This window comes from Chelonia mydas, chromosome 9, assembly GCF_015237465.2.
Source record: "Chelonia mydas isolate rCheMyd1 chromosome 9, rCheMyd1.pri.v2, whole genome shotgun sequence".
NCBI classification, from domain to species: domain Eukaryota; kingdom Metazoa; phylum Chordata; order Testudines; family Cheloniidae; genus Chelonia; species Chelonia mydas.
In genome coordinates, this window is record NC_057855.1 from 79,480,917 (window position 1) to 79,505,913 (window position 24,997).

The following is a 24,997-nucleotide window of genomic DNA, read 5'->3' on the forward strand; positions in this document are numbered from 1 at the left end:
GGGCTGCCGGTGGGTGGGAGGCGCTGGGAGCAGGGGTGGGGGGGAAGCTGGTGGGGGGGCTGCCGGTGGGTGGGAGGCGCTGGGAGCAGGGGTGGGGGGGAAGCTGGTGGGGGGGCTGCCGGTGGGTGGGAGGCGCTGGGAGCAGGGGTGGGGGGGAAGCTGGTGGGGGGGCTGCCGGTGGGTGGGAGGCGCTGGGAGCAGGGGTGGGGGGGAAGCTGGTGGGGGGGCTGCCGGTGGGTGGGAGGCGCTGGGAGCAGGGGTGGGGGGGAAGCTGGTGGGGGGGCTGCCGGTGGGTGGGAGGCGCTGGGAGCAGGGGTGGGGGGGAAGCTGGTGGGGGGGCTGCCGGTGGGTGGGAGGCGCTGGGAGCAGGGCTGGGGGGGAAGCTGGTGGGGGGGCTGCCGGTGGGTGGGAGGCGCTGGGAGCAGGGGTGGGGGGAAGCTGGTGGGGGGCTGCCGGTGGGTGGGAGGCGCTGGGAGCAGGGCTGGGGGGAGCTGATGGGGGGCTGCCGGTGGGTGGGAGGCGCTGGGAGCAGGGCTGGGGGGAGCTGATGGGGGGCTGCCGGTGGGTGGGAGGCGCTGGGAGCAGGGGCGGGGGGGAGCTGATGGGGGGGCTGCCGGTGGGTGGGAGGCGCTGGGAGCAGGGCTGGGGGGAGCTGATGGGGGGGCTGCCGGTGGGTGGGAGGCGCTGGGAGCAGGGGTGGGGGGGAGCTGAGGGGGGGGCTGCCGGTGGGTGGGAGGCGCTGGGAGCAGGGGCGGGGGGAGCTGATGGGGGGGCTGCCGGTGGGTGGGAGGCGCTGGGAGCAGGGCTGGGGGGAGCTGATGGGGGGGCTGCCGGTGGGTGGGAGGCGCTGGGAGCAGGGGTGGGGGGGAAGCTGGTGGGGGGGCTGCCGGTGGGTGGGAGGCGCTGGGAGCAGAGGTGGGGGGGAAGCTGGTGGGGGGGCTGCCGGTGGGTGGGAGGCGCTGGGAGCAGGGGTGGGGGGGAAGCTGGTGGGGGGGCTGCCGGTGGGTGGGAGGCGCTGGGAGCAGGGGTGGGGGGAAGCTGGTGGGGGGCTGCCGGTGGGTGGGAGGCGCGGGGAGCAGGGCTGGGGGGAGCTGATGGGGGGCTGCCGGTGGGTGGGAGGCGCTGGGAGCAGGGCTGGGGGGAGCTGATGGGGGGCTGCCGGTGGGTGGGAGGGGCTGAGAGCAGGGTGGGGGGGAAGCTGGTGGGGGGGCTGGCGGTGGGTGGGAGGCGCTGGGAGCAGGGGCGGGGGGGAGCTGATGGGGGGGCTGCCGGTGGGTGGGAGGCGCTGGGAGCAGGGCTGGGGGGAGCTGATGGGGGGCTGCCGGTGGGTGGGAGGCGCTGGGAGCAGGGCTGGGGGGAGCTGATGGGGGGCTGCCGGTGGGTGGGAGGGGCTGAGAGCAGGGTGGGGGGGAAGCTGGTGGGGGGGCTGGCGGTGGGTGGGAGGCGCTGGGAGCAGGGGCGGGGGGGAGCTGATGGGGGGGCTGCCGGTGGGTGGGAGGCGCTGGGAGCAGGGCTGGGGGGAGCTGATGGGGGGCTGCCGGTGGGTGGGAGGCGCTGGGAGCAGGGCTGGGGGGAGCTGATGGGGGGCTGCCGGTGGGTGGGAGGGGCTGGGAGCAGGGCTGGGGGGAGCTGATGGGGGGGCTGCCGGTGGGTGGGAGGCGCCGGGAGCAGGGCTGGGGGGAGCTGATGGGGGGGCTGCCGGTGGGTGGGAGGCGCTGGGAGCAGGGCTGGGGGGAGCTGATGGGGGGCTGCCGGTGGGTGGGAGGCGCTGGGAGAAGGGGCAGGGGGGAGCTGATGGGGGGGCTGCCGGTGGGTGGGAGGCGCTGGGAGCAGGGCTGGGGGGAGCTGATGGGGGGCTGCCGGTGGGTGGGAGGCGCTGGGAGCAGGGGCGGGGGGGAGCTGATGGGGGGCTGCTGACGTGTTACTGTGGCTCTTTGGCACTGTACATGGGTAATTTCTGGCTCCTTCTCAGGCTCAGGCCCTAGATCCTGGCAAGGGGGTGGGGGGCAGTGGGCAAACAGGCCGGCCTAGGGCAGCTAATTCGCGCGAGGGGCGAGAGAAACATCCAGGCTGTAGTCACCAGCACCGAGCACTGTGAGCACGGCGCCTCTAGCCGGCTACCTTGCTTCCCCCCGCTCCAGGGACCGCCGAGCTCACTGCGGCCGCGGCGGCCCACGGCCACCCGCCGCCCAGCAGGGGGCGCAAGAGCGGAGCCGGCTCGGCGGGCCCCGCCTTCGCCGCGCGTCACTGGCTCTCCAGCCTGTCACTTGCGCGGCGGCCCCGCCCCTGGCGGCAGGGAGGGCGGGGCGGGCGCGAGGCCGAGGCCCCGGCGGCGCGGCGCTGGGGGAAGCGCGCGCGGACTCTGCGCAGGCTGGGAGCTGCCCGCCGCGCTGCCCGGGGGACGAGGCGAGGGAGCCCGGCCGGCGCTCGGTAAGTGGGGCGCGCCCGCGGCACCTTCCTCTCGCCGGGCCGCCTGTGGAGCGGAGCGCCGCGTCCGTCCGTCTGTCCCTCCCGCTGTGCGTGCCGCGTAGCCGGCCGGGGCCGGGGCGCTCTGCCGGGGGCGGCGGCCCTCGCGCCCAGGTGTCCGAGCCAGCGAGCGAGCGAGCGCCTTGCTGGTTCTCTTTTGTGTCAGCCGCGCGGCTGGGCTGGGCCGGCGCAGGCCCGCCGCTCTGTCCGCCGGGCTCATTTCGGGAGGCTGCTTGTGCAGCAGCCCCCCTGTACAGGGGCTGCAGAGCCAGCTGTCTCAGGGATGCGGGCAGGGCTCTCTTCCCGCCCCCCCGGCCCGGAGCCGGGCGGCTTTGTTGCGGTTGGTGATTTGCGGGAGCAGCTGGTGTCTCACGCCCCTGCTGCCGCCTCTGCACCAGCAGCAGCATGCGCCGGGGGACCTGGGTGCTTGTGTCTGCTCTGGTCTCACGCGTCATCCCTCTTCCCGGGGGGAAATCACCAGACCCAGGGAGACAGGTGGGTGGTCTCTGCCTGTCCCCCACTGAGCCAGAGCTATCTGGGATCGCTGCGTGGTGTCCTCAAAATAAGGAGTACTCACTGTTAATGCGAGACAGATGGTTTATTGTCCTCTGCTATGTAAACTTTGCATTTATCGAGGGTTTCTATTGAAATAAAACCAGTGATGATCAGAGTTTTACTTCCAGAGTGGTTGGCCGAGTTAGTCTGTAGCAGCAAAAACAACCAGGAGTCCTTGTGGCACCTTAGAGACTAACACATTTATTTAGGCATAAGGTTTTGTGAGCTAGAACCCACTTCATCAGATGCATGGAGTGGAAAATACAGTAGCAGGTGTATATATACAAGATCTACTACCCTCTGTGGTCTCCTCTCCAGTGCTCCTCCCCACGCGCAAGGCTCAAACCAGTTGACCCCGGAGCACTCTAAATTGCTGGTATTTGATATGTAAGGGTGGAACACAGAAGCTTTGTGTCTTCAGCTACTGAGAAACCTAAATCACTGATGGCTTCCAGCTTCTCTAAACATCTATCTCCCTGTTTAACATGGTAACAAGATTATCTTTCAGTTTGTCATTGTGTGTGTGTGTGAGTAGAAGTTATTTTCAGGAGGCTGGCTTGCTAAAAACAATACATTAAAATGCTTTACCTGTGGCATTAATTAAAAAAACTCTCTTAAAGCAAATTAACTCCTTCACCGCTAATGCTGTTTGTTGTATTTTGCTTAGCTTGGACTATGTGAAGAGATGTGTCTAGTTCTCATGCGCTAGCACAATGTAGCAAAATTTGACAAACCCCATAGGGAGATGTTTACGTGAACGTCAAAACAAAAATGCATTTGAATTTTTTAAAATAACTTGAATATTTTTGGCCCCCCAAATTCCTGGGTCCTGGGTATTGCATGTAGAGGGATTCTGGGGATGGATGGGAAGCTCTTTTAGACTTTGTCAGGGCTCTAAGAATCACATGAGCTGTTCTGATTTGTTACTGAAAATGAGACTGTGTTTGAGGCTGTAGTTTTAAGTTTGAGGTTTCCTGGGACTGTTATTTCGTCCAGTTGAATTGAGCCCGTAGATACTGCACATCTTTGCTGGTCATCATCTGACCCAGCCATTCACAGAACCCATTTAAACAGAAGGCTGCTTGTGCAATACTTTCAGCTTTTGCACTGAAGATATTTGACTGTAAATGGCTTTGCTTGTCCTAAGCCAAATTTCTTATTGCTCCCCTTTTAGTGCCAAGGTGGAAGATTAGGGCATGCAGAAGGCCTTGCTGAAAGTCTGGTGGGTAGGAAAAAAAAAACTTCAGTAAGTTTTGTTGTTGCAGTCAAACCTGCCACCAAACATCTTTGGGACATATCCTTCATCAGACCTCTCAACTGGTACTTCACTGAATTCAGACCCAAATAGCATTCAGTCCAGCAGAAACCCACTGTCCACAACAACAGGAATATAGAAATTTTAAACAAATTGCATAGCATACCACTGCATATTAACTGAATCTTGCATCCAGCTTCCCTTGTTTATCCTGACTTTGTACCTGATAAGTTATGGACTTAATCGTATTCTTAAAGCCTGTCTGTTACCATTTTAGCCTGAGCAAGCTTTGAAATATTTAAGTGATTGGTGTTTGAATTTCTGTTTACTACTAAAGGGGCCCAAGTAGCACATTTCGGATCCAGTCATCCCCAAAGTGTTGGGTCTTTAGATCTGTGGTTTTGGTTGGAAACTTATCATTTTCTTGCTTTTATTGTAGTAATTATTTTCTGACTTTTTTCTTTGTGTAAATGAGTAAAACACTTGCCAGATATGAAGGGAAGAAGAGACAGTTGTCAGACTTAAGTTGGTCCCCTGCTTAACAGCAAAGAACAAAAACAAAGCTGTACATACACGGTTTCAAATAGAGGCAGAGGAATGCATTCGTAGGAGGAATCTGCTTTCTAATTCTGTAGCAGACTAATGGAGGCGTTGGGAGTTCTCCAGGAGGAGCTGTTATTTTTACACCCTGCTTGCAAAAATATTCATTTTTTTTTTTTAAAAGTGCAACTTCTGTAGTAATTTGCTTACTATCAATTCTTGTAGCTGTGATCCTAATGAGCTAAGCATGCGTGAGCAGCACATCTGACTTGAGGTTTGGCTGGGCTGTTTTCTTCAGATGTTTCTTTCATTCTTCCGCTACTTTGTTCCGTTGGTGCATGGATGTTCTCCTTTCACCTTCAGCCAGGTGGTGGGTGTCATGGTAGATAGATAAAATCACTTGCGGGGATGAGCATCCTTTAAGCAGAGAGAAGTTGCAATTTTCGGTGGCTTTTTGGCCGCCTCTGAAAGGAAATGGAGTTGTTCCATGTTAAAGTTCCTTTGCACAACACTTCACCAGGTCAGTGCTCAGCTTGCTTTTCCCTCCACACCAGGTTTTAACTTGCATTCCATCCCCTGAATGTGTTTCTCTTTCAGAGTATCTCAGAACCCGAGCAGGAATGTAGTTGATGGTCAGATCATGCCCGCTTCCCAGCGCCTTATTCCTCTACGCACCAGTGTCAGTTTGCTCCAGTTCCACCTTTCTGATGCTCAGACACTGTGAAACATGAAATAGTTGGTTTTTTCTGAAAGGGGAGGGAGAGACTCTTAAGTGAGAAACAGAAGTTGGTGACTAAAGTAAATATAGAGCTTGGAAAGTTGCTGGATTGACAGCTGTGTTGATTGACTTCCTGTGTTTATACATTAGACACAATGGGAAGAAAGCTGTACTACAACCCCACCCAAGGATTTGCCTCCCACTTGTAGGGCTGCCTCCCAGGGATCTGAGAGGCGTTCAGTTTCCATGTTGATTCAATCTCTGGCCTCCCTGCTAGACTTGGTGCCAGACAAAGGTGCAGATAGTGATGGTGGCTTTTGATATGGATGCCTGTTCCCTGGGAGTTGGACAGAAACTCACCAACTCAGGACATTCACCATTGGTCACTACGCTACATCAGATGAAGTGAGCTGTAGCTCATGGAAGCTTATGCTCAAATAAATTTGTTAGTCTCTAAGGTGCCACAAGTACTCCTTTTCTTTTTACACCTGGGTTCTAACTACTTTCCATCACAACCACAGTCTGGGTTGAATCCATGAGCTAGAGTGGAAGGTTCTGTGTCCCACTCCTTAAGCCATCCAATCCATTGTTCCTCTCCCAGTGCAGATTTATTTTTAACATACTCTGTGAAGTGGGGAAAACAATACTCTGTGAAGTGGGGAAAACAATACTCTGTGAAGTGGGGAAAACAATACTCTGTGAAGTGGGGAAAACAGTACACATAAGTTTAGTGGACCTTCTTAAAGTGACCATGTATCTCAGTTTTAACTGGAACAGTCCTAGTCCTAGATGTCTTGGAGTCCTAGGACCTTCTTTGAGACATCTGTTATATCCCATTTTTATCAATCAGAATGCTTGTTTTTATACTGACAAAAAGTATGCTTAGGATTCTGGAAAGCAGGGTCTAACTACAATCATGGTACAGTTACAGCAGTACTACTATAGATTAAAGAAGTACACCTTCACGCCCCCCGCCCTGCCCCCCTAATGTGGACTTAGTTATACCAGTGTAAAGGTGCCCTACCCAGGTATAGCTTACTCCTGTAAGGAAAGCGGAATAAGCTGTACTAGTATAAGGCACATTTATACAGGTATAGTTCTGTCCACAGTAGAAGTTGTATTGGGATAACAATTTCAGTAATACTAATAATTATACTGGTATAAAACTTCAGTTTAGACCAGGCCTCAGTGCTGACACTTTTTAAACTTTCCTGGTGGATATTCTGTTATGGAAGGTCACTATGACTGCAGCTTTCCAACAGGACACTCTTTAATTGTGTGATGCTTTCAGAGTTTTTGTTAACAAAGGTAATTTATGACAGCTTATTTTGGGACCATGACAGCGTATTTTAGAATTTTCACATCTGTTAGTATCCTCAACGACGACAACTTTTTTTTCTAAAGCAAAGTACTAATGTCATGAATAGGTAAGTGCTGTTGTGTACAAAATGCTGTTTCTTTGCAAGCAGTGTCAGCGAAATAGTGTGTGAAATTAAACTTGTACATGTGACTTATCTCCGGGGGCCGGGGAGTGACTTTTTTTTGTTTGTCTCCTTAACAGGGTTGTGTAGTAGAGCTAATTAAATCTTTCACACCTCCTCCCCCTTGTCCTATGCAATACACTAGTTTAAATTATTTGTCATGAACTCCAGAAGTACATTGCATTGACGCCTCCTTTTCAACTTTGCCTCCGCCTGTTACTACTTGTCACATCCCAGTGTAGTACAATCAGTCCAGTATACCCGTTTGTTATGCCCCCAGTGTTTCTAATGTGCTGCAGGCGTTTGCACTGAAGGTGCATAACAGGCTTGTAGAAGTTGGGGGCGTGGGAGAGGGAGATGAGGCTTTTGGCTCTCAAAAGAGGGTGTATTTCCTATATCTTTTCCCGTTAGGGTGGGGTGAAGGTCATTTAAAACAAAATTTGGGTAAAGGGTTTTAATTCCTCATTTTCACCACCTTCCCCACAAAACTTGGACTGCTAGTAACAGTCCCACTAAATCCCACTCAGATATTTGGCAATGCATCCAGAGCAATAGAGGAACACAGATGTTTCTGCTAAAATGCTCAGCAGTGAAATAGTTTACAGTGTTAAAAACGAGGAGTCCAGTGGCACCTTAAAAAACAAACAGATTTATTTGGGCATAAGCTTTCCTGGGTAAAAAACCCTCTTCTTCAGATGCATGTAGAAGTGGGGTTTTTTACCCACGAAAGCGTATGCCCAAATAAATCTGTTTGTTCTTAAGGTGCCACTGGACTCTTCGTTGTTGTTGTTGTAGATACAGACTAACACTGCTACCCCTCTGATACTTTTTAGGATGTTGACATTTCAGTGTATCCTCATTAGGCTTCAGAGTAACATTCCAAATGGGAACAGTTCATGGCTCGTTAAACTACCAGTGCAGGCTGTTTGCAGGCCCAAGCAGATGTCATTGCATCAGATTACATCTGGGCTAGAAACACTTTTTTAAATGAGAACTGGAGCAACAGTTGTCTGTTTGTAGCTGCATAGTCATATTACTAGGGCCCTACCAAATTCACGGCCTTGAAAAATAAGTCATGGACCGTGAAATCTGGGCTACCCCTGTGAAATCTGGTCTTTTGTGTGCTTTTATCTTATACTATACAGGTTTCATGGGGGAGACCAGCGTTTCTCAAATTGGGGGTCCTGACCCAAAATGGAGTTCGGGGGGGGGTCACAAAGTTATTTTAGGGGGATCACCGTATTGCCACCCTTACTTCTACCCTGCTTCAGAGCTGTCTGGCTGGAGAGCAGCTGTTGTTGGTTGGGTGCTCAACTCTGAAGGCAGCACCCCTCCAGCAGCAGCGCAGAAATAAGGGTGGCAATACCATACCATGTTTCAGAGTAGCAGCCGTGTTAGTCTGTGTCCGCAAAAAGAAAAGGAGTACTTGTGGCACCTTAGAGACTAACCAATTTATTTGAGCATAAGCTTTCGTGAGCTACAGCTCACTTCATCGGATGCTTATGCTCAAATAAATTTGTTAATCTCTAAGGTGCCACAAGTACTCCTTTTCTTTTTGCGAATACCATGCCATGCTACCCTTACTTCTGCGCTGCTGCCTTCAGAGCTGGGTGGCTGGAGAGTGGCGGCCGCTGACTGCGGACCCAGCTCTGCAGGCAGCAGCACAGAAGTAAGGGTGGCAATACCATACCATGCCATCCATACTTCTACACTGCTGCTTACTTCTGTGCTGTCACAGATATACACACTGTCTTTCACACTCGCTTCCCAACACATACTTGTATCAAGAAGTAACAACAATAATAGTTCTTTCAAAGTGTGTTTTAGTTTTTTTGACTGGTCTATGCATTTCATAATTTTTATTTCTCTCTTACACTTACATTTAATTCTTAGAGTAGTGAGTTCTAAAATGCCTAACCTATCCTGGCTGGAGTAATTATCCCTATGGTAACTTTAAAAAAAAATTATATCTGGTTTTTTGGTTTCTACTGGTGGCGCACATCCGCACATTACGTCGATATGGTGCACATAACAAATTCATTCCGCACATGGATGGAAAAAATTAGAGGGAACATTGACTCAGGACCCTTATTATTACAACACCATGAAATTTCAGATTTAAATAGCTGAAATCATGAAATGCACGATTTAAAAAATCCTATGACCATGAAATTGATCAAAATGGACCATGAATTTGGTAGGGCTCTACATATTAGGCATAGGGTCTGGGGAGATTTATTTTAGCAGCATAAGGCCTCGTCTACACATAGCGGCCTAACCAAAATAGTTAAACTGTGAGTGTGTGTGTATTTTTTTTTAAACTACGAGTAGAACCTCTAGTGTGGACACAATAATATTGGTATAACTGTGCTTATTCTGGTACAGTTTATTTCTCTGTACGGTAGGGGATTTGTGCCTCTTTAACTATACAGTATATATAGTTAAAGTGGTGTAGACAAGGGTGTAGACATCTACATCGAACACATCACCAGTCGCCGACAGTACCAGGAGGTGTGAGCCGGTATGACATCGTGCATCAACTATGGGAAAGGGACTGAGAGACTTTTTCCATTGGACCATATGAACTGGAACCATAAACTCACTGAACATTAAATCTCACAAAATCCATTCTCATCATCGTATCATTATACTCCACACCTGAACATAGCCATTATATGAACAACATACCCCCATATCTCAATGTCTGTACTTTGACCCGTTAACCTTATACCCCCAGTCGGGGAGATTGCAGATTATGTATTCCTTACGCCACCCGATCCTAAACCAAATTTCGCACCCCTTGATAATCTGTACCTTATTCCCTGATAACCAGAAACTTCTATGCTTAAACTCTGTACCGTTTTTTCTTTTTTACTTCAACATCATCTTAATAGAATTATTAAATCTACTGCATAGAATGACTCTGCATTTAGCCTCCAGTTTAACTTGTTTGCAGAGAAATAGCACTGGGTAAAACAAACTGGCAGTCTGGAGTAAATACCTTGTGCAACCATTGATTAGCTTTCTTGTATGTGACTGAAAACAATCTCTGATGCAACACAATGAAAAGCTTGCAGCCTGTTTATTGTAAGAGGTGTCAGTCCACCTGAAGCAGAGGGACTTGACAAGGTGATTACAACACATGGCTATTAAGGGAATAAAATTTCCCTAAATCCAGAGGTGATATTTTCCCAAGTCTGTAGAATGCAGAATGGGGGAGCTTTTTGTTAGCGTTTAAACACCATGGCTAACAGAATCAATGGTGGGTTTTCTTTAAACTTTTTTGTCAAAACGTTAAGGGCCCAGCATGATCCTCTGCAAATAATTTGGGCAAAAGTCATTTGCATTTTGCAACCATACTTAGATGAAGGTTTGTAACTCTATGGAAAGATCCACTGACTAGCAAGATTCTCTGCTGTAGTTAGGAGCGTCTGTATAATATCTTTCTCTTCTTGCCAGCATGATCAGAAAAATCTGTCTTGCAGCTGAAATCAAGGCCAGGCTGCGTGCAATGTGAACACTGTTTTCCCCCATCTATGTAGACAAGAAGGAAAGTTGCTATAGCACTAGGAAGTTGTCAGTTGTGCAGGTACGTGGTTCTCTAACACAAGTCTTGGAATTCATCTCCACTCTGCAGCATTGTATCTGTTTTTAAGCAGTGTGGGTTAGGGCCTGTCTCTGACTGTAGTCTTGCTCACTGGGGCCCTGATCTTGTTTGGAGATTCTGGGTGTGTCTGTACAGGAAAAAAAAAACTTGGAAAATTAGTACCCACCAGTTACTGCAGATAGGACTTGGATGTTCTCCCATTGTGATATGTAAACCTGCCTTGAACAATGATGTAGACTAGGAGCTCTCTTTTTTTTTAACCATCTCTTACGCTGTTGCCATCAGTTCAGCTTCCCCAATAGCAGCGATGTGGTATTGCTACTGTAGACAGTGCTGCAGACAGCTGCTGATGTCCTAACCACTGGGTTGTATAACTGTGTACTGTTGGAGCATGATGACATATTTAAAATGCTGACTGAGTTTATCCTGCTGAGAGCAGGAAGGCTGGCTAGGGCTCTGGCCTAGGACATGGGGAGACCTTGGGCAAGTCCCTTAGCCTCGCTGAGCCTCAGTTCCCCATATGTAAAATGGGGATAATAAAGCTTCCTTACCTCAAGGGGTGTTCTCAGGTTACATACATTAAAGATTGTGGAGTACTTTGAGATCTACTGATGAAAAAGCACTACGTTAGTAATAGGTATTGTGTGTTATTATTCTAGGACAGACAAAATCTAGGCCCCCAAAAAAGCCTAGCGTAGCTGAAATGCAGTCTCATCCCACCGTGGCTTCTAACCTTGGTCTCTTTCCTTATGGATACTTTTTTGCTCATGGCAACCATATTTCTGGTTTGGTCCTGTGGTTGCAGAGTGGGTATACATTGTTGTCAGTGCTGATTTTGAGCCAGGGTGAGCTCTAAAATATTTTTTTTCCCGTCTCCTGCCCCCTCCCGCCCCCATTACTATGCAGTTTGCAACAACCGGCATCTCTGTGGGACCAAAACTTTGTGCTAACAGTATTTCCAACCCCAATGGCGCATCTTCAGTAGTGTGTTCTTCAGTCGAGTTAGCCTCAACATGAAGAAAATTCCTAGTGAAGATGGAGCTCATCTTTAACTCAGCCTGCTATAGGGGAGGCTGGGATTTACTTTGACCTGCTAATTAGTGTGAAAACTACAAACTGCATTGTCTTCACTAGGAGGATTTTATTTTGTTTTAGTTAATTTGAGTTAACTAAACTCAAGTTGAAAACACATCTTTTTAGGCCGCAGTGGTCAAAAAAACGAGACAGAACCAAAAATAATCATGGGATTGGCTTAATAATGAGATTTAAAAAAAAAAGGGGGGGGGGTGCTTTTTATTTGCCTTTTGAGCCTTAAGGGGTCACTTGGGTCATCTTTCAAGATTTTTTTTCACAACCATGAAGTCTATGATCTCTCTCTTTATTTATTTATATTTTAAGTGAAAGCTGAGATTCTCACATAATGGCAGATCCAGGGACTGGGGCCTTAAGAAAAACACTAAGGCCATGTCGACAGAACAAAATTATGTCAACCTAATTTATGTCGGCATACAGCCACCATAGTTATTAAATTGCTTGTGTGTGCTCACACTTGGCTTCTTTTGTCAGTGGCGTGTCCTCACCAGCAACACTTGTATCGATCGTATTGTCTGTCTGTGGGGCTTTTGAGATGGCTCCTGAAGGCCAGTAATAGTTGACATAAGCAAAGTAGTGTCTGCACTGACACTGCACCGACCTAATTACATTGTCCGCGACTCTACGCCGCTCAGGGAGGTGGTGTTACTAAGTCAGCACAGAGAGGCACTTTCATCGATGGGAGCCAAATTTAAGTGAAGATGCTTCCACAGCTAGGTTGACACAAGACAGTTTGTCTCGCCCTTTAGTAGACCAGGTCTAAATGTCGTGAGACTTCTGATAAAATCATTATCAAAACTGGTTTAGGTGGACACTCTTTTAGTAGCAATGGGCTGCCAAGGCATTCAAGCATCCATATCCAGATTAGGTTTACAACCTATGTAAAGCTGAGTTGGCGTCTGGATTGAGATTAGATGGTGTGTAATCTTGTAAACGGCTTTCATGAGATTTCAACTGCATCCGCTCCTGACATGGAAAATAGGTTCCTTTACGCTTTGGAACTGACCTGGCATCAGAATTATAGAAGTGGCTTCACTAACTGAAACTCAAATGGGTTGGGATTTGAGAGCCAGTGTTGACCCATCTCTAACTGTTAAGGAGAGCAGAAACTGAGCAGGGCCCTTTCCTATAGACGCTATACAGGGCGAGGCATAGCCCTGTTGCCTTGATCACTTGCCACCTTTAGAGCAGAGCCTTCAAACTAGGCACCGATCGTGCTTTATATATGTTTCTCCCCCAAGAGAGAGAATTTCTTGTAGACTGCCCATGTCCCATGGTTGCCTTAGCTACAAACAAAACTTCCTGTAGTGTCTGTCTCTCCTGCTGGAGTTAGGAGAACTGCTAAACTAATTGCAAAGCAACCACCTAAGTGTGATAGGGATTTGGAGTGTGCGTGGGAGGAAGCAGCATGTTCTGAGAAGGTGCAACCTTTGGAAAGTCTCTCTGAGGCCTTGTCTACACTGTCAAGTTTCTGCGCAGCAAAGCAGCTTTCTGCGTTGTGACTCCCAAGGTGTACACGCTGCCAAGCAGTTGCAGTGCTGTTAAAAAAAAAAAAAACTACCCTGACGAGAGGCATACAGCTTTCTGTGCCGGGGCTACAGCACCGCGGTGCCAGTGTAAACACTGGTGATTACAATGCTGCGACTGGCCTCTAAGAAGTGTCCCACAATGCCTCTTCTTGCCTCTCTGGTCGTCGGTTTGAACTCTACTGCCCTGCCCCCAGGTGACCAATCATGAGCCCCACCCCTTAAATTCCTTGGGAATTTTGAAAGTCCCCTTCCTGTTTGCTCGGTGACTCGTGTAGTGGTCTCAGTGCATCTTTCCAGGTGACCAGGCCTGCTCCTCGCACCAAGTGATCCCTGGCTTGGAGCAATGCTGAGCTGCTGGACCTCATCAGCATTTGGGGAGAGGAGATTGTCCAGTCCCAGCTGTGCTCCAGCTGTAGGTATTAGGATACCTACAGACAGATTTCATGATGCATGACAGAAAGGGGCCATAACCGTGACACACTGCACTGCAGGGTCAAAGTGAAGGAGCTGCGGAATGCCTACCACAAGGCGCGGGAGGCAAACCGCCGCTCCGGTGCTGTGCCCACGAGCTGCCGGTTCTACAAAGAGCTGGATGCCACGATCCTCTGCAAAGGCAACTGTGGATACTTTGTTGGCTCGCGTGCCAGTCGAGAGTGGACCAAGCCAGGAGGAGGAAATCTTGGACGAGGATGTGACCCAGAGGGGGACCCAGAGGCAGAGGATGACTTGGAGGTCAGAGGTGAATGCAGCCAGGAGCTCTTTTCTACCCTGGAGGAGGCTAGCCAGTCACAGCTGTCGGAGCTTGGCAAAGTGCAAACAGGAGAGGAGGCCTCTGGTAAGTGACTTTGATTTTGGGAATCGCTGAAGCGAGTTGTTGGGGGCAGGAGGGCTGCAGAAAGCAGGTTTGTGTATGTATGATGCACGTACCACTACCTGCCTAGTCTGAGCGGCGGAGTAGGCTGTTGATTGACTCCCTCGCTTCACGGGAATCTGCCTCAGAGATCGCCACGAAACTTTCATGTTGATACTGGGCAGTTCGCTGCCTCAGGTGCTTTGGCAGAGCTGCTTTGTTTCTTGCCCCATTAAGGGTAACTTTCCCGCGTCACTCTGCCGTCACGGAGGAGGAGGGGAAAAGTTACCATTGATGTACACAGGCGAGCCCCATAGGGCCAAGGCGGAAGCTGCAGTCTTCGAGAAGACCCTCCCTTGGTTCCCTGCTCACCCTCAGCAGTGAGAGATCTTCCATAATGAACACAGCCTGTGGAAAATGTGGGAACAGTAATGATTATAAGCCTCCCCACGCCCTACAGTGCTGGCTCTCCCCAAGAGCCACATGCCCAGACTACAATACGGTTCTGGGACACTGATTACCCCTTCCCCTGTGTTTACTCGCTATTTTGGGGGTCTTGTGGCTCATGTGTACTTGCCTGGGGTCAGCCAGTTAGTGACAGGTATGTGAATAGTGGCTGTGTTTTAAATCGGTGGTCTGTGTGTTGCAAACAATAGTGCTTCTGTAAAATGTTGCATTTTGGCTTCACAGATGTGGCCTGGGGTGACCAGCCTCCCTCTTTGTTATTTCTGGCTGAACTGCTGTGCAGAATTAGTAAGTGGCCACGAAGACCTAAAGAGGACTTCCTTTGTGATGTCACGATGCACTCTGTGGCCGAAAAACAAGAATTGAAGGAGTGGTGGGACAGCAAGAAGAAGGACCAAAAGGAGAACACGGTGCGCCAGAACGAAGCCATGGAGTGGCTCTTAAACATTATGGAGCGCCAAACGGACACACTCCAGGTGCTACTAGCACTGCAAACCGACCTTCCCCTCCCCTGCAAACCAAACCGGCCCCTGCAGCCGCTGTCACAACGCTTTCCCATGCATCCCCCAGACACCGCCAACACTCTTATCAACCTCCTGGCTCCAGTCTGTACCCTATGCGTTCCACTCCTGCCCCATCGCAGTCCAGCCCTGCGGACTCCCAGTACCCACTGCACTCAACACCCGTCCCTCTGCAGTTTAGCCCTCCTGAAGCACAGTACCTGCTTCACTGTACTCCAAAGGACAAGGTTGCATATGATACCTGGACATATACAAATCTTTAACTGTCCAGGGATCCCACCTCCTCCTGGGACTTTCCCTTCCCCCATCCCCCACAGTGCTGATGGGTTTTGGGTTTTTTTTGTGTCTCTTTCTCTCCTCTGGTGGTTGTTTTTTAATAAAATAATTGTTTTGGTTTGAAAGCAATCTTTATTCCATTAATTGAAAGCAAACAGAACCCTGCAAAGCAACAGCAATGTACTCAGTGGTTAGGTGGTCTGGTGCCAGAATTGGAATATTCATGCCATCTATTGTCCCTCCGCAGTTAGGGAAGCCCATTTGTGCAAAGCCATCCACAATATCACGCACGTTGCCGAGAGTCACGGTCTTTCGGAGCAGAATGCGGTTAATGGCCCTGCACGCTTCTGTCCACACAAGTCCAATGTTCGACTTTCCCACTCTGAACTGGTTAGCGACCGATCAATAGCAATCTGGAGTAGCCAGCTTCCACAGTGCAATCACCATGTGCTTCTCCAACGACAGAGCAGCTCTCGTTCTCGTGTCCTTGCACCGCAGGGCTGGGACGAGCTCATCACGTAGTCCCAGAATGTGGCTTTCCTCATGCGAAAGTTCTGCAGCCACCGCTAATCATCCCAAACGTGCATCGCGATGTGATCCCACCACTCAGTGCTTGTTTCCCAAGCCCAAAAGCAGCGTTCCACTGTGGTCAGCACCTCAAATGCCACACGCAGTCTCGTGTCGTAGCTACTACGTGTGGCGAGATCAATGTCAAGCTCCTCTTGCCTTTATAGTTTAAGGAATAACCCCACTGCCACTCGTGACATGTTAGTGAGAGCGAGCAGCATATTGGTCAGCAGTGCAGGATCCATTGCTGCAGACCGAGAGGCAGAGCACGCAGTACACAAAGCTATTGAAAGATGGTGCCAAATGCGGACAGAAGCACAGGGATTGCTGGGATGCGAAGCAATGCATCCTGGGGCATTGGGACAGGAGCCAGGATGCCCTGCGACCCCCTCCGCCTTCCCACAGCTCTTAGCGGCAGAAGAGGAAGGGATGCTCTGTGGGATAGCTGCCCAGAGTGCAACGTTCCGAATACCGCTGCAAGTGTGAACACGCTATTGTGCAGGCAGCTGACAGTGTGAACACACAACAACAGTTTCCCTTCAGCGCTCTTTGAGCGGCACTGTAACTGCCGGCGATGTAACGCTGCCACTGTAGGCGTACCCTAAGTTTCATTCCTCCCTTCTCCTTCCTGCTTTGCGTAAATGCGCGCTCCCTAGCATGGTTGGAGTTAACAGGAGGGATGGCCAAAGCGTAATATTGTGCATCTCAATAATGTTGTTTAATCAGATTTACCAATGACTTAAGTACGTTTGCAAAGCAACAAGGGAACTCCTACAATGGAACTTGGGTACTGTGTATGTCACAAGTGAATGCTTCCATAGGCTATTATACACACCAGTGAAATTAGCCGGTTAGTGAGGCAGGTCAGTATTTTTTTCTCCTTGCCCCCCGGAGGGGTGAAACTGAGGAACACCATGGTTGACTTGCCTGAGATCACACAGCAAATCAACAGCAGAGCTAGAAATAGCTCCTAATTCCCAGTCTCAAGCTCTAATACTGTACTAAACTCACGAGTTGTACGGTGCAGAGCCAGTTATGGCATGGCAAAGTGCCCTCCTTTGCTTTCTTTCTGTGTGCATGCTTAGCTACCAGACATGCTGTCTCTGTAGCACAACCGTCTGTAGCAGGGGAGGGGAGGGGAGGCTGCATGCAGTTTTCAGATCGCTACCTGCGCATCACTCTGTTTTGCAATGTTCTCGTAACCATCACTTTAATACAATTACAACCTGCCCCATCTGCTTCTTAGCCATTAATTTTAGCGAGCAGGGTGAACGCCAAGGCTTTTATTAATAATAGAAGCCAATAAAAATGCTGCTTTCTTGCTCCTCCAGTGACTGCCCGGTCCCCCAGAGATTCAAGAAAAATCCTTCATCTTCAGGATTTGCCCTCAAGTCATGGGTGTTAGGAGGCCCATGATCTGGGGGGTGTTTTTTCCTCAAACAGGATCTTTGTTTAAATTCGGTGCGGGCCTCAGACCAGAAAAATCTAAGCTGCAAGCATAAAAACCCAGCAGTGCATAACAATTTTCACTGGATTTATTCGCTTTCTCTCCCCCCGCCCATTCCTGCCCAATGCCAAAAAGAAATATTTTTATTTTGTTCACGTCGAGCCAGCATCAGATTAAAACCTCCATCTCTGGTGTTTCTGAGATAATCTGATCAGGGAGGTTTTTGTACTGAACTGGTTTTTAATTCTAGCTTTCCTGAAAGATGTTTAAAGACAAGTGAAATCTAGTGCAAATAAAAATCACTCTCTTTATTCAGAGAAACACTGTCATTTTAGTGCTTGTGCTGTAAATTGGTTGTATTTAAGTATTAAGTGCAAAATGTTGATAGGGAATGTTTTGGAGAATTGAATTGAATTGTATCTGACACTTTAAAAGCAGAAAGGCGCTGAGATCACAGGGGCTAACTAATACTGGAAAGTTCGTAGTGACTAAAGTCAGTGCAGTGAGTTTGGTGGGTCTTAGTCCAGTACTCTGGAGATGTGGCCGCAACACACGTGGTCTCTCACAACCACAGTGAGCCAGAGAAAGCAAATCTGTCTCTCCATATGGGAAGTGTTTATATTGAGGAAGTGGTACTTTTGCCTTGAGGATAAAATGGAGGCTTAACAAACTAGCAGTCTGGAAACCAGCATTAAGTTCAAACCCCAGTCATTATTGAGAGGAGAGATGATAAAAAGAACTAACCTATAGAGTGAGTTATAGAGGTCTCACTAGTTAGTGTCCCAGCTGTGGTCATGAATGTACCTGACCTCTTTGCCTTGTTTCACCCACTCAGGTGATTCCAAGCAAACCATTAATGGTTTCTCATGTCTCTTGTCTTTCTTTCTTCCTTTTAGATCAATCATGATGCTTTGGTCCACACGCCCTGAAGAAGACTCTGCTACCAAAGTCTTTATTTCCAGCTAAATATACCTGGCTGTAACAGCTGCCATGGAAACGTGCTGTACAGAGGATGCCGTTGGAACCAGCTCTCCATCTGTCATCTGCAGGCAAGTTGAGGGAGGAGACCAGAAGCAGGAGGAGAGCAGAGTAGGTGACCGGCCGCCTGAGTGGAGCGATGCTTCTGTCGCGGCTGTGGAGCAGGCACCCCCTGGCAAGCTGAAGAAAACTGCCTTCAAGCTCTTTGGGGGGAAGAGGAGCATATGCACCCTGCCAAGCTTCTTTGGAGGAAAAAATAAAGGCCAAGGGAAGGGAGCCTCCAAAAAGGGTCTCAGTAAAAGTAAGACGCACGATGGGATCAGCGACGTTGGGTATGAGGATGTGAAAGGGAGGTTGCGGTTGGACAGCCCCTTGAATGGAGGGATGGACTCGCATCCTCGCCAGCTGCCAAGCTCTCAGAGCGCTCACTTGGCAACAGACGCCAGCATCAAATTTGAGTTTGGCAGGCAGGAGAGCTCTCCCCTGGGGAGTGCCGAGGGCTTTGAGAAAAAGCCCAATGGAGACAAATCGTTGTCCTTCCCTAGACCCAAAAAAGGGCTGAAGGGGCTTTTCAACAGCATCCGGCGCCACAGAAAGAACAAAGCTGCTGAGTCTGAGAAAGTGGAGTGGGCCGCTGATTGCGGGGATGGAGAGCAAGCCAAGAAAACTCAAGGGGCGGGGGCTGAAACCCAGCGAGCCTCTGAGGAGGAGAGTCCAGGAGGCACCCCTTTCCCTGCACCATGCACAGGGAGCTTGGATGGTAATTGCTCACTGAACACAACGACCAACCTTGGAGAAAACACTGACTGGCTCGTGGCTGCTCAAAGTAGCTCGGAAGGAGATGCAGCAATGGTGCCTGTGGGCAAAGACAATATTCTAGATGTGAAATTGGACGCAGAGACTATTGTCTGTGCCAGCTCACCCTACGGTGGCCTCCCTGAAGCACACCATCCTGACTACCCAGACAATGACCCCCCTTCAGTACACTCTGGAGACCAGCTCAGCTTGATCTTTGGAGATGTTACTTCCCTTAAAAGTTTTGATTCCCTCACTGGGTGTGGAGACATAATTGCTGAGCCAGACATCGACAGTATTGCTGAGAGCACGATCTCCATGGAGCGCAGTAGAGATGCTGCCAAGAGAAGCTCATGCCTTGTCACTTACCAGGGAGGAGGGGAGGAGATGGCCACGCCGGAGGAGATAGAGGAGTACCTCCAGCAGCTGTGGGAGGGCACCACCGAGGTGGACAGCCGCTACGAAACCAAGCTGCCTCAGCCCATAAACAGTCCCAAGCTGCAGGGAGTGAATAGCAAGCTGGAGACTTGCGGCTTGCGAGAGGAGGTGGCCCATCTGTACGCTGGAGGTGTGATGGATGATGTAGAGCTCTTAACGCCGCCCAGTGACCAGCAAGAATCTGCTCCCAATAGCGACGAGGGTTATTATGACTCTACCACACCGGGGCCAGAGGATGAACTTGGGGAAATCAAGAAGGACCGTCTCCCAAGAGACAGTTACAGTGGTGATGCACTTTATGAGTTTTATGAGCCCGATGACACCCTGATGAGCCCCTCTCTCGGGGACGAATCCTTATTTGAGAGCAAAGCATCTCATCCAGAGATCTTCAGCCATTTCTTAGATTTTGCTGTCCCTGCTGAAAAGAACCTTATTCAGATGATGGGGCAGAGCAGTGGAGTGATGGAGACTGAGGAAGAGAGGCTGGCTGCTATTCAGAAACAGCTGCTGTATTGGGAGCTTCAGAGGGAACCAGTTGCAAAACGGCTGGACATCCCCAGCAAAGAGAAATGTCCCAGAGACCAGCAATACGTTGAATGTAATACTAGAGCAGCCAAATTGATTGGCAAAAATCAGAGTTGCCTTGGTAGTGAGCAAATTGCTTCTCCAGTTTTGAGCAGAAATGTAGATGCTGGGATTTCAGTGTCCGGACTGGAAAATCCTGAGTGGAGGGACTTTCAAGGGACACTGTGTCCAGAAAAGTATTACAATGGCCAAAAAGCCCAAGGAAGTTGCCTTATTCAGCTCATGAAAAACAACTCTGTGTTTGATTCTGATTTGGATCATGCAGTGTTTGGGGAACTACGTAGCTTAGTCCCAGCTAAAACTGTGACTGTGACCTATCCCAGCTACAGAACACATGACCCCGATAGCTGTTTGCAAAATGAACACCACAGCAGAGTGGAAAACTGCCTCAGGGAACCCCAGACAGAAAGTGAATGTGAACCCGAGCAGGCTGTTAACTTCTCTCAGGCGCTGGTTGAGTTCACTAGCAGCGGCACTCTCTTCTCCAGCCTTTCTGAAAGCCTTGGTAGCTCTGATTCAGGTTCTTCCTTCACTCAGAACCTTTCTGTCCTTCCAACCATGGTCACTTTTGACATAGTGGATGTGGAGCAGGAAGGCGAGGGAGAATGTGAGCAGCATCTGGAGATGAACGCTGACGAGGACATTGCTGCATCCTTTGAGGCCTTTGATGACAGCTACGTGCAAAAGGAGTCCTTTGCCGAATGTGATGAACGAATGTTCCCGGGGTATCCCCAAGACTCTTTCCAGAGCTGTAACTGGGGTGTTGGCAGCCTTCCCCGTCATTTGCGCCTGCATGGCTTGAGCCCCTCCCTGCCAGCACCGCTCTCCATCAACAGAAGAAGCAGGTCACTTGATACGGAGAGCTTGGAGTTGGAGCTTGCAGATATGCCTCTCTCCAAGAATGGCCTTAAGCCTTGTCAGCTCTGGTCCAAATGGGACAGTGGCAAGAAGGACTCTGTCCCCAGGGTGAGCAGAAGCAAGGAGAGCATTCAGCTGTCTCCTTCCGAAGGAGGAGAAGCTGATGGGGTACTTACCTGGCCAGGGTTGCAGCATGTGGAGTACAAAGCCGAGCTTTCCTCAGGGGGAGAGAAACCGTGGAGCTGTACTCCGACTGCAAGGGCTGCCGTTGTCAAAGGCAGCTGGGATACATCTGAGCAGTCAGAAGTGGATTCCCGTTACATGTCCCTTGGATGGAGCAATGCCAGGGAGATTCCGGACAGGATGCCCCAGGATACTGGGGCCAGTAATCTAATGCTTCAGACGCCTAGACACATGGTCAGACCATCCAATTTACCTCTGCAGACTGATACAAGAGAGGCCCAAGAGGTGTCTAGCTCCTACAGGTATCCTAGAGAAAATATGGCCAAAAAACTGGCTTGCGTGCTATCTTTGGGAGAAAAAGGGGCTGACTTACCTCAGAGCTTCGCTTTCACGCAGTCCCCTGATAAATCAGCAAAGTGCAAACTTGCTGGCATTACACAAGGAACGTTCCAGTTTCACGATGGCACTGAGACCTTAAAACCCTCAGATTGCTTTGCTGAACGTTATGGAAGCTCCAGTACAGACCTGCTGAAAGGGGGACCCGTACATGGGAACACGCTGCCCGTTAGCTGTCAAAGCACTACAGTGAATGTAATGGTAGCCAAATAGCTAATACTGGAGGGGTGAGGGGGGGCAGCCAAGGGTTAACTTTCAGGGAGGGGTGGGGTGGCGGGAGGGGGGAGATATACTTCAGTGTGTGGTTTTCATTTAGAATTGGTCCAAGAAAGATTAACTCTTCTTTCTTTCAGTTGCAGTTGGGTGCAGTATGTAGTCACTCACAATGCTGCTGATGTTCTGCACTGCTGTGGGTGCTCTATTGTGGTTTTGTGTAGGCCACGTCCTAGCGTAGACTAATGCTTGAGGCACCAGTGTTTGTCAGTGTGAACCACCACTCTGTTGACTATAATAAACTGTGCAGAGTGAGTATCAATACATAGTGCAGTTGCTGTTGGAATAAAATCTCCTGGAAATAGACTCCCTGTTCAGGCTAGTTTTCTGCTGATCTATTTAAAGGAACACTATCAACTGCCAAAAATCATAACTCTGAATGTTTTTAACACGAAATGGCTGTAATTGTAGCATAAGAGGGATGATAGATAAATATCTTTCCAGTGTGTTTGCTTTGTGCATTTGGCAACACTTGATACACACTCAAATTTGTGGTTTCACGTGTGTGGTCATTTCCCCCCATTTATGTGGAACTTTCACACAGTGACATGGGAAAAAACAGGAAAAAGTGGATGTAAAACTACAGATTGGCAGGGGACTTGAGACAGGTGCAGTACCTGAAACTATTTAACAATTAGAGCAATATTCAAAAGGAATGAAAGCTTTTTGTTACTATTTACTTCCTGTGAAGCTTCTTTTTGACAACATTTGGAATGTTTTCTCCACTTTCTCTCATCACCGCACCTTCCCACTGGAAAAGTGAGAGAAAGTATGGCATGTGCATATCATGTTTCTCCCCACCAAAGCAAAAATCATTCAAAAAGGGAAACATTTCAAACCAAACCAAGAACTTTCCTGTAGATTTTCATTTTGGTCAAAAAGATGTTTTCCGTTGTGTGAAGCAGTGGGGAGGGAGTTTTCTAACCAGCTCTATTTTTAATTCACTTTATTTACACCCCCTCTCCAAAAAAAAAAAAAAAAAAAAAAGCAACCTACATGTTGATGGTGTCCCTTTAAGAATAGAATGTCAACAATACCCTTATTTCTTTGGAGTGATCAAACTTCATGGTATATCATGTTCAGATAAAATATTTTTCTTATGTGCTTTGCCCCAGCTCCCTAAGACATGGGACATGATTAATATCTTTTATATAAGCTAAATTGGATCACACCTGTAGCTGTTAAGTTGCAGGTGTTAATGCTTTTCTTCAAAAGGAAGTTTTGTGTTTTGGATTTTTATTTTCTTTGCATAAATTCATACGAGGAAAGTATTCTGTTAATTGGAATACAGGATGTAATGCAGCCTAAATTAGGCTTCACAATTTCTCTTTCTCCCGTCTGGAGGAAAAAACAAAGCTGGACATAGTGCCACCCTTTTGCTCCCACACCTTGCAGGGGAGATGGAGGAAGTAGCAAGCTGCGGAGATGCACTTTACTCTTGAGAGAGGGCTGTTTGCATTGACAAAGCTCTTGAAAGCACCTGTTTCGGGCTATTGGAGCAGAGCACATGTCTTCACCCAAGGAAACTCCTTTGTCCTTGTCAGTCTTAAATACATGATTTCAGTCTCTTATATAGATCTCTTTTCCTCTTAACTGGGTCTTGCTGAGTCTCTCCATGCCTCAGTCGAGGTTTATATTCTTGGACTTAATCTGGGTCCTGGTGGACTACAGTGCACTAAAAAAATTGCCCTTTCCTGGTTTTTTTTGTTTGTGATGCAGAGAGACTTTCTCAATGGTTTAAAAATAAAATTGCAAAATTTTAAACTAGAAATACCAGATCCTCCTCTTTCTGACTCCTTTTGGCAAAATCTGTGGAAGATCTAAATAGTGATGTCCCACATGTATCTGTCTCTCACATACTCTCCCCAGCTAATACTGATTCTGAAATGTGCATAAATTCCAGTCACATCAGATAACCAGGCTACAACTCTTATCCCATAACCCAATTACAAATATGTTTCCAATTTGTAGTGTAGACTGGAGCTTAATGGTTTTGTATACCCAGGCTGAAAGTCCCATCTATAATACACATTTGGAGTCATGTTCCTAAGTGGATTAGCAAACATCTGAATTGTAACCAGGTTTCTCCACTGTCACTGTATTTACAGTGTTGCCAAGGTATGAAATGCTGATGCCTCCAGCAAAGAAAGAGAAGCGGTGCTCTGATACTTCAGTGGAAAAGAGAATATAAGATGCTGTCTTTATACATTCATATAGAGCAGCGAAGGGCAAAAACATGCTTGCTTTTTGTTTGGCAATTCACTTTAATAAAATAAAAAAAAAAAAGGGAACTCAAGACCAAGAACACCCATTTCTGTGTTGTACCTGGATTAACTCTCCATTCCTCAGTATTATTGCATTGGTAACACTGTGCGAATGTTACCACGTAGGGCACGTTGTGCTACATTCTTCTCCCTTGCAATCATGCAACCCTCTAGAGGGGTGTAGGATTGCATAGAACAAATTCTGCTCTTAGTTACAGTGAAACCCCGCCATCAGTAATTGAGAGTTTATTCATCATTGCACTGAATTTCTGATCTTGGTGTGTCAGTCTGACTTAATCCTATGAAAAGCCTAAGAGATAGTGGACAAAGGGAGCCTTGTTGGCTTCAAACTCACTGGCAGAACCTCCTTTCCTGATTCAGGAATAAATCCCTATTTAGCATGAGCTTAAGTCCCTTTGACTTCAATGGGGCATAAGTATATGTTTAAGTACTGTCCTAAATGAAGGTCTAGGTGCACTAATCATCAGAATCTCTACTAGGACTTACTAGATGTGGCTGAGTCCAGATCCCAACTTCGTAACTCAGATCTGTTTCTACCTACTGCCATTCAGAAACAAAATGTTTCCAGCGTGATCCAAGACATTACTCCACAGAAAAGTATTTGTAACATTCACTCTTTCTCTTGCTCTGAGCAAGTCTCTTACGCTAAATTTTTGTTTTTGTTCTGAGTATGTCACCAAAGACCTCTTGTGGGTGTAGATTTTTGTTTTGTGCTTTTTGTTTTTAAATGGTGCAGCCTTTGCCAAAGTTTTGGTGAAGCATAAATGTGACAGTGCTAAAAAGAAATGTTCACTTACGAATGCATGTCTCTAATAATAAGCATTTTGGCTGTAGGTA

At 48.7% G+C, this 24,997-nt stretch overlaps 1 protein-coding gene across 7 annotated transcripts in view; it reads left to right on the forward strand.

Moving 5' to 3' along the window:
- Positions 1-2,294: 2,294 nt before the first annotated feature.
- AMER1 (APC membrane recruitment protein 1) overlaps positions 2,295-24,997 on the forward strand; it is an 85,848-nt gene continuing 63,145 nt past the window's right edge. For 5 of the 7 annotated variants that reach the window (XR_005226653.1, XR_005226654.1, XM_037908120.1 and 2 more), the window contains exons 1-2: positions 2,295-2,430; positions 18,266-21,508. Coding sequence is in view for 5 of the 7 variants with exons in the window: in XM_037908120.1 (XP_037764048.1) it covers positions 18,360-21,508 (3,149 nt within the window). In the remaining 2 variants the exon portion in view is untranslated. Of the gene's footprint in view, positions 2,431-14,063; positions 14,079-14,783; positions 15,035-18,265; positions 21,798-24,997 lie in introns of those variants that run through there. The other 2 variants (XM_037908119.2, XM_037908118.1) reach the window with 2 other exon arrangements.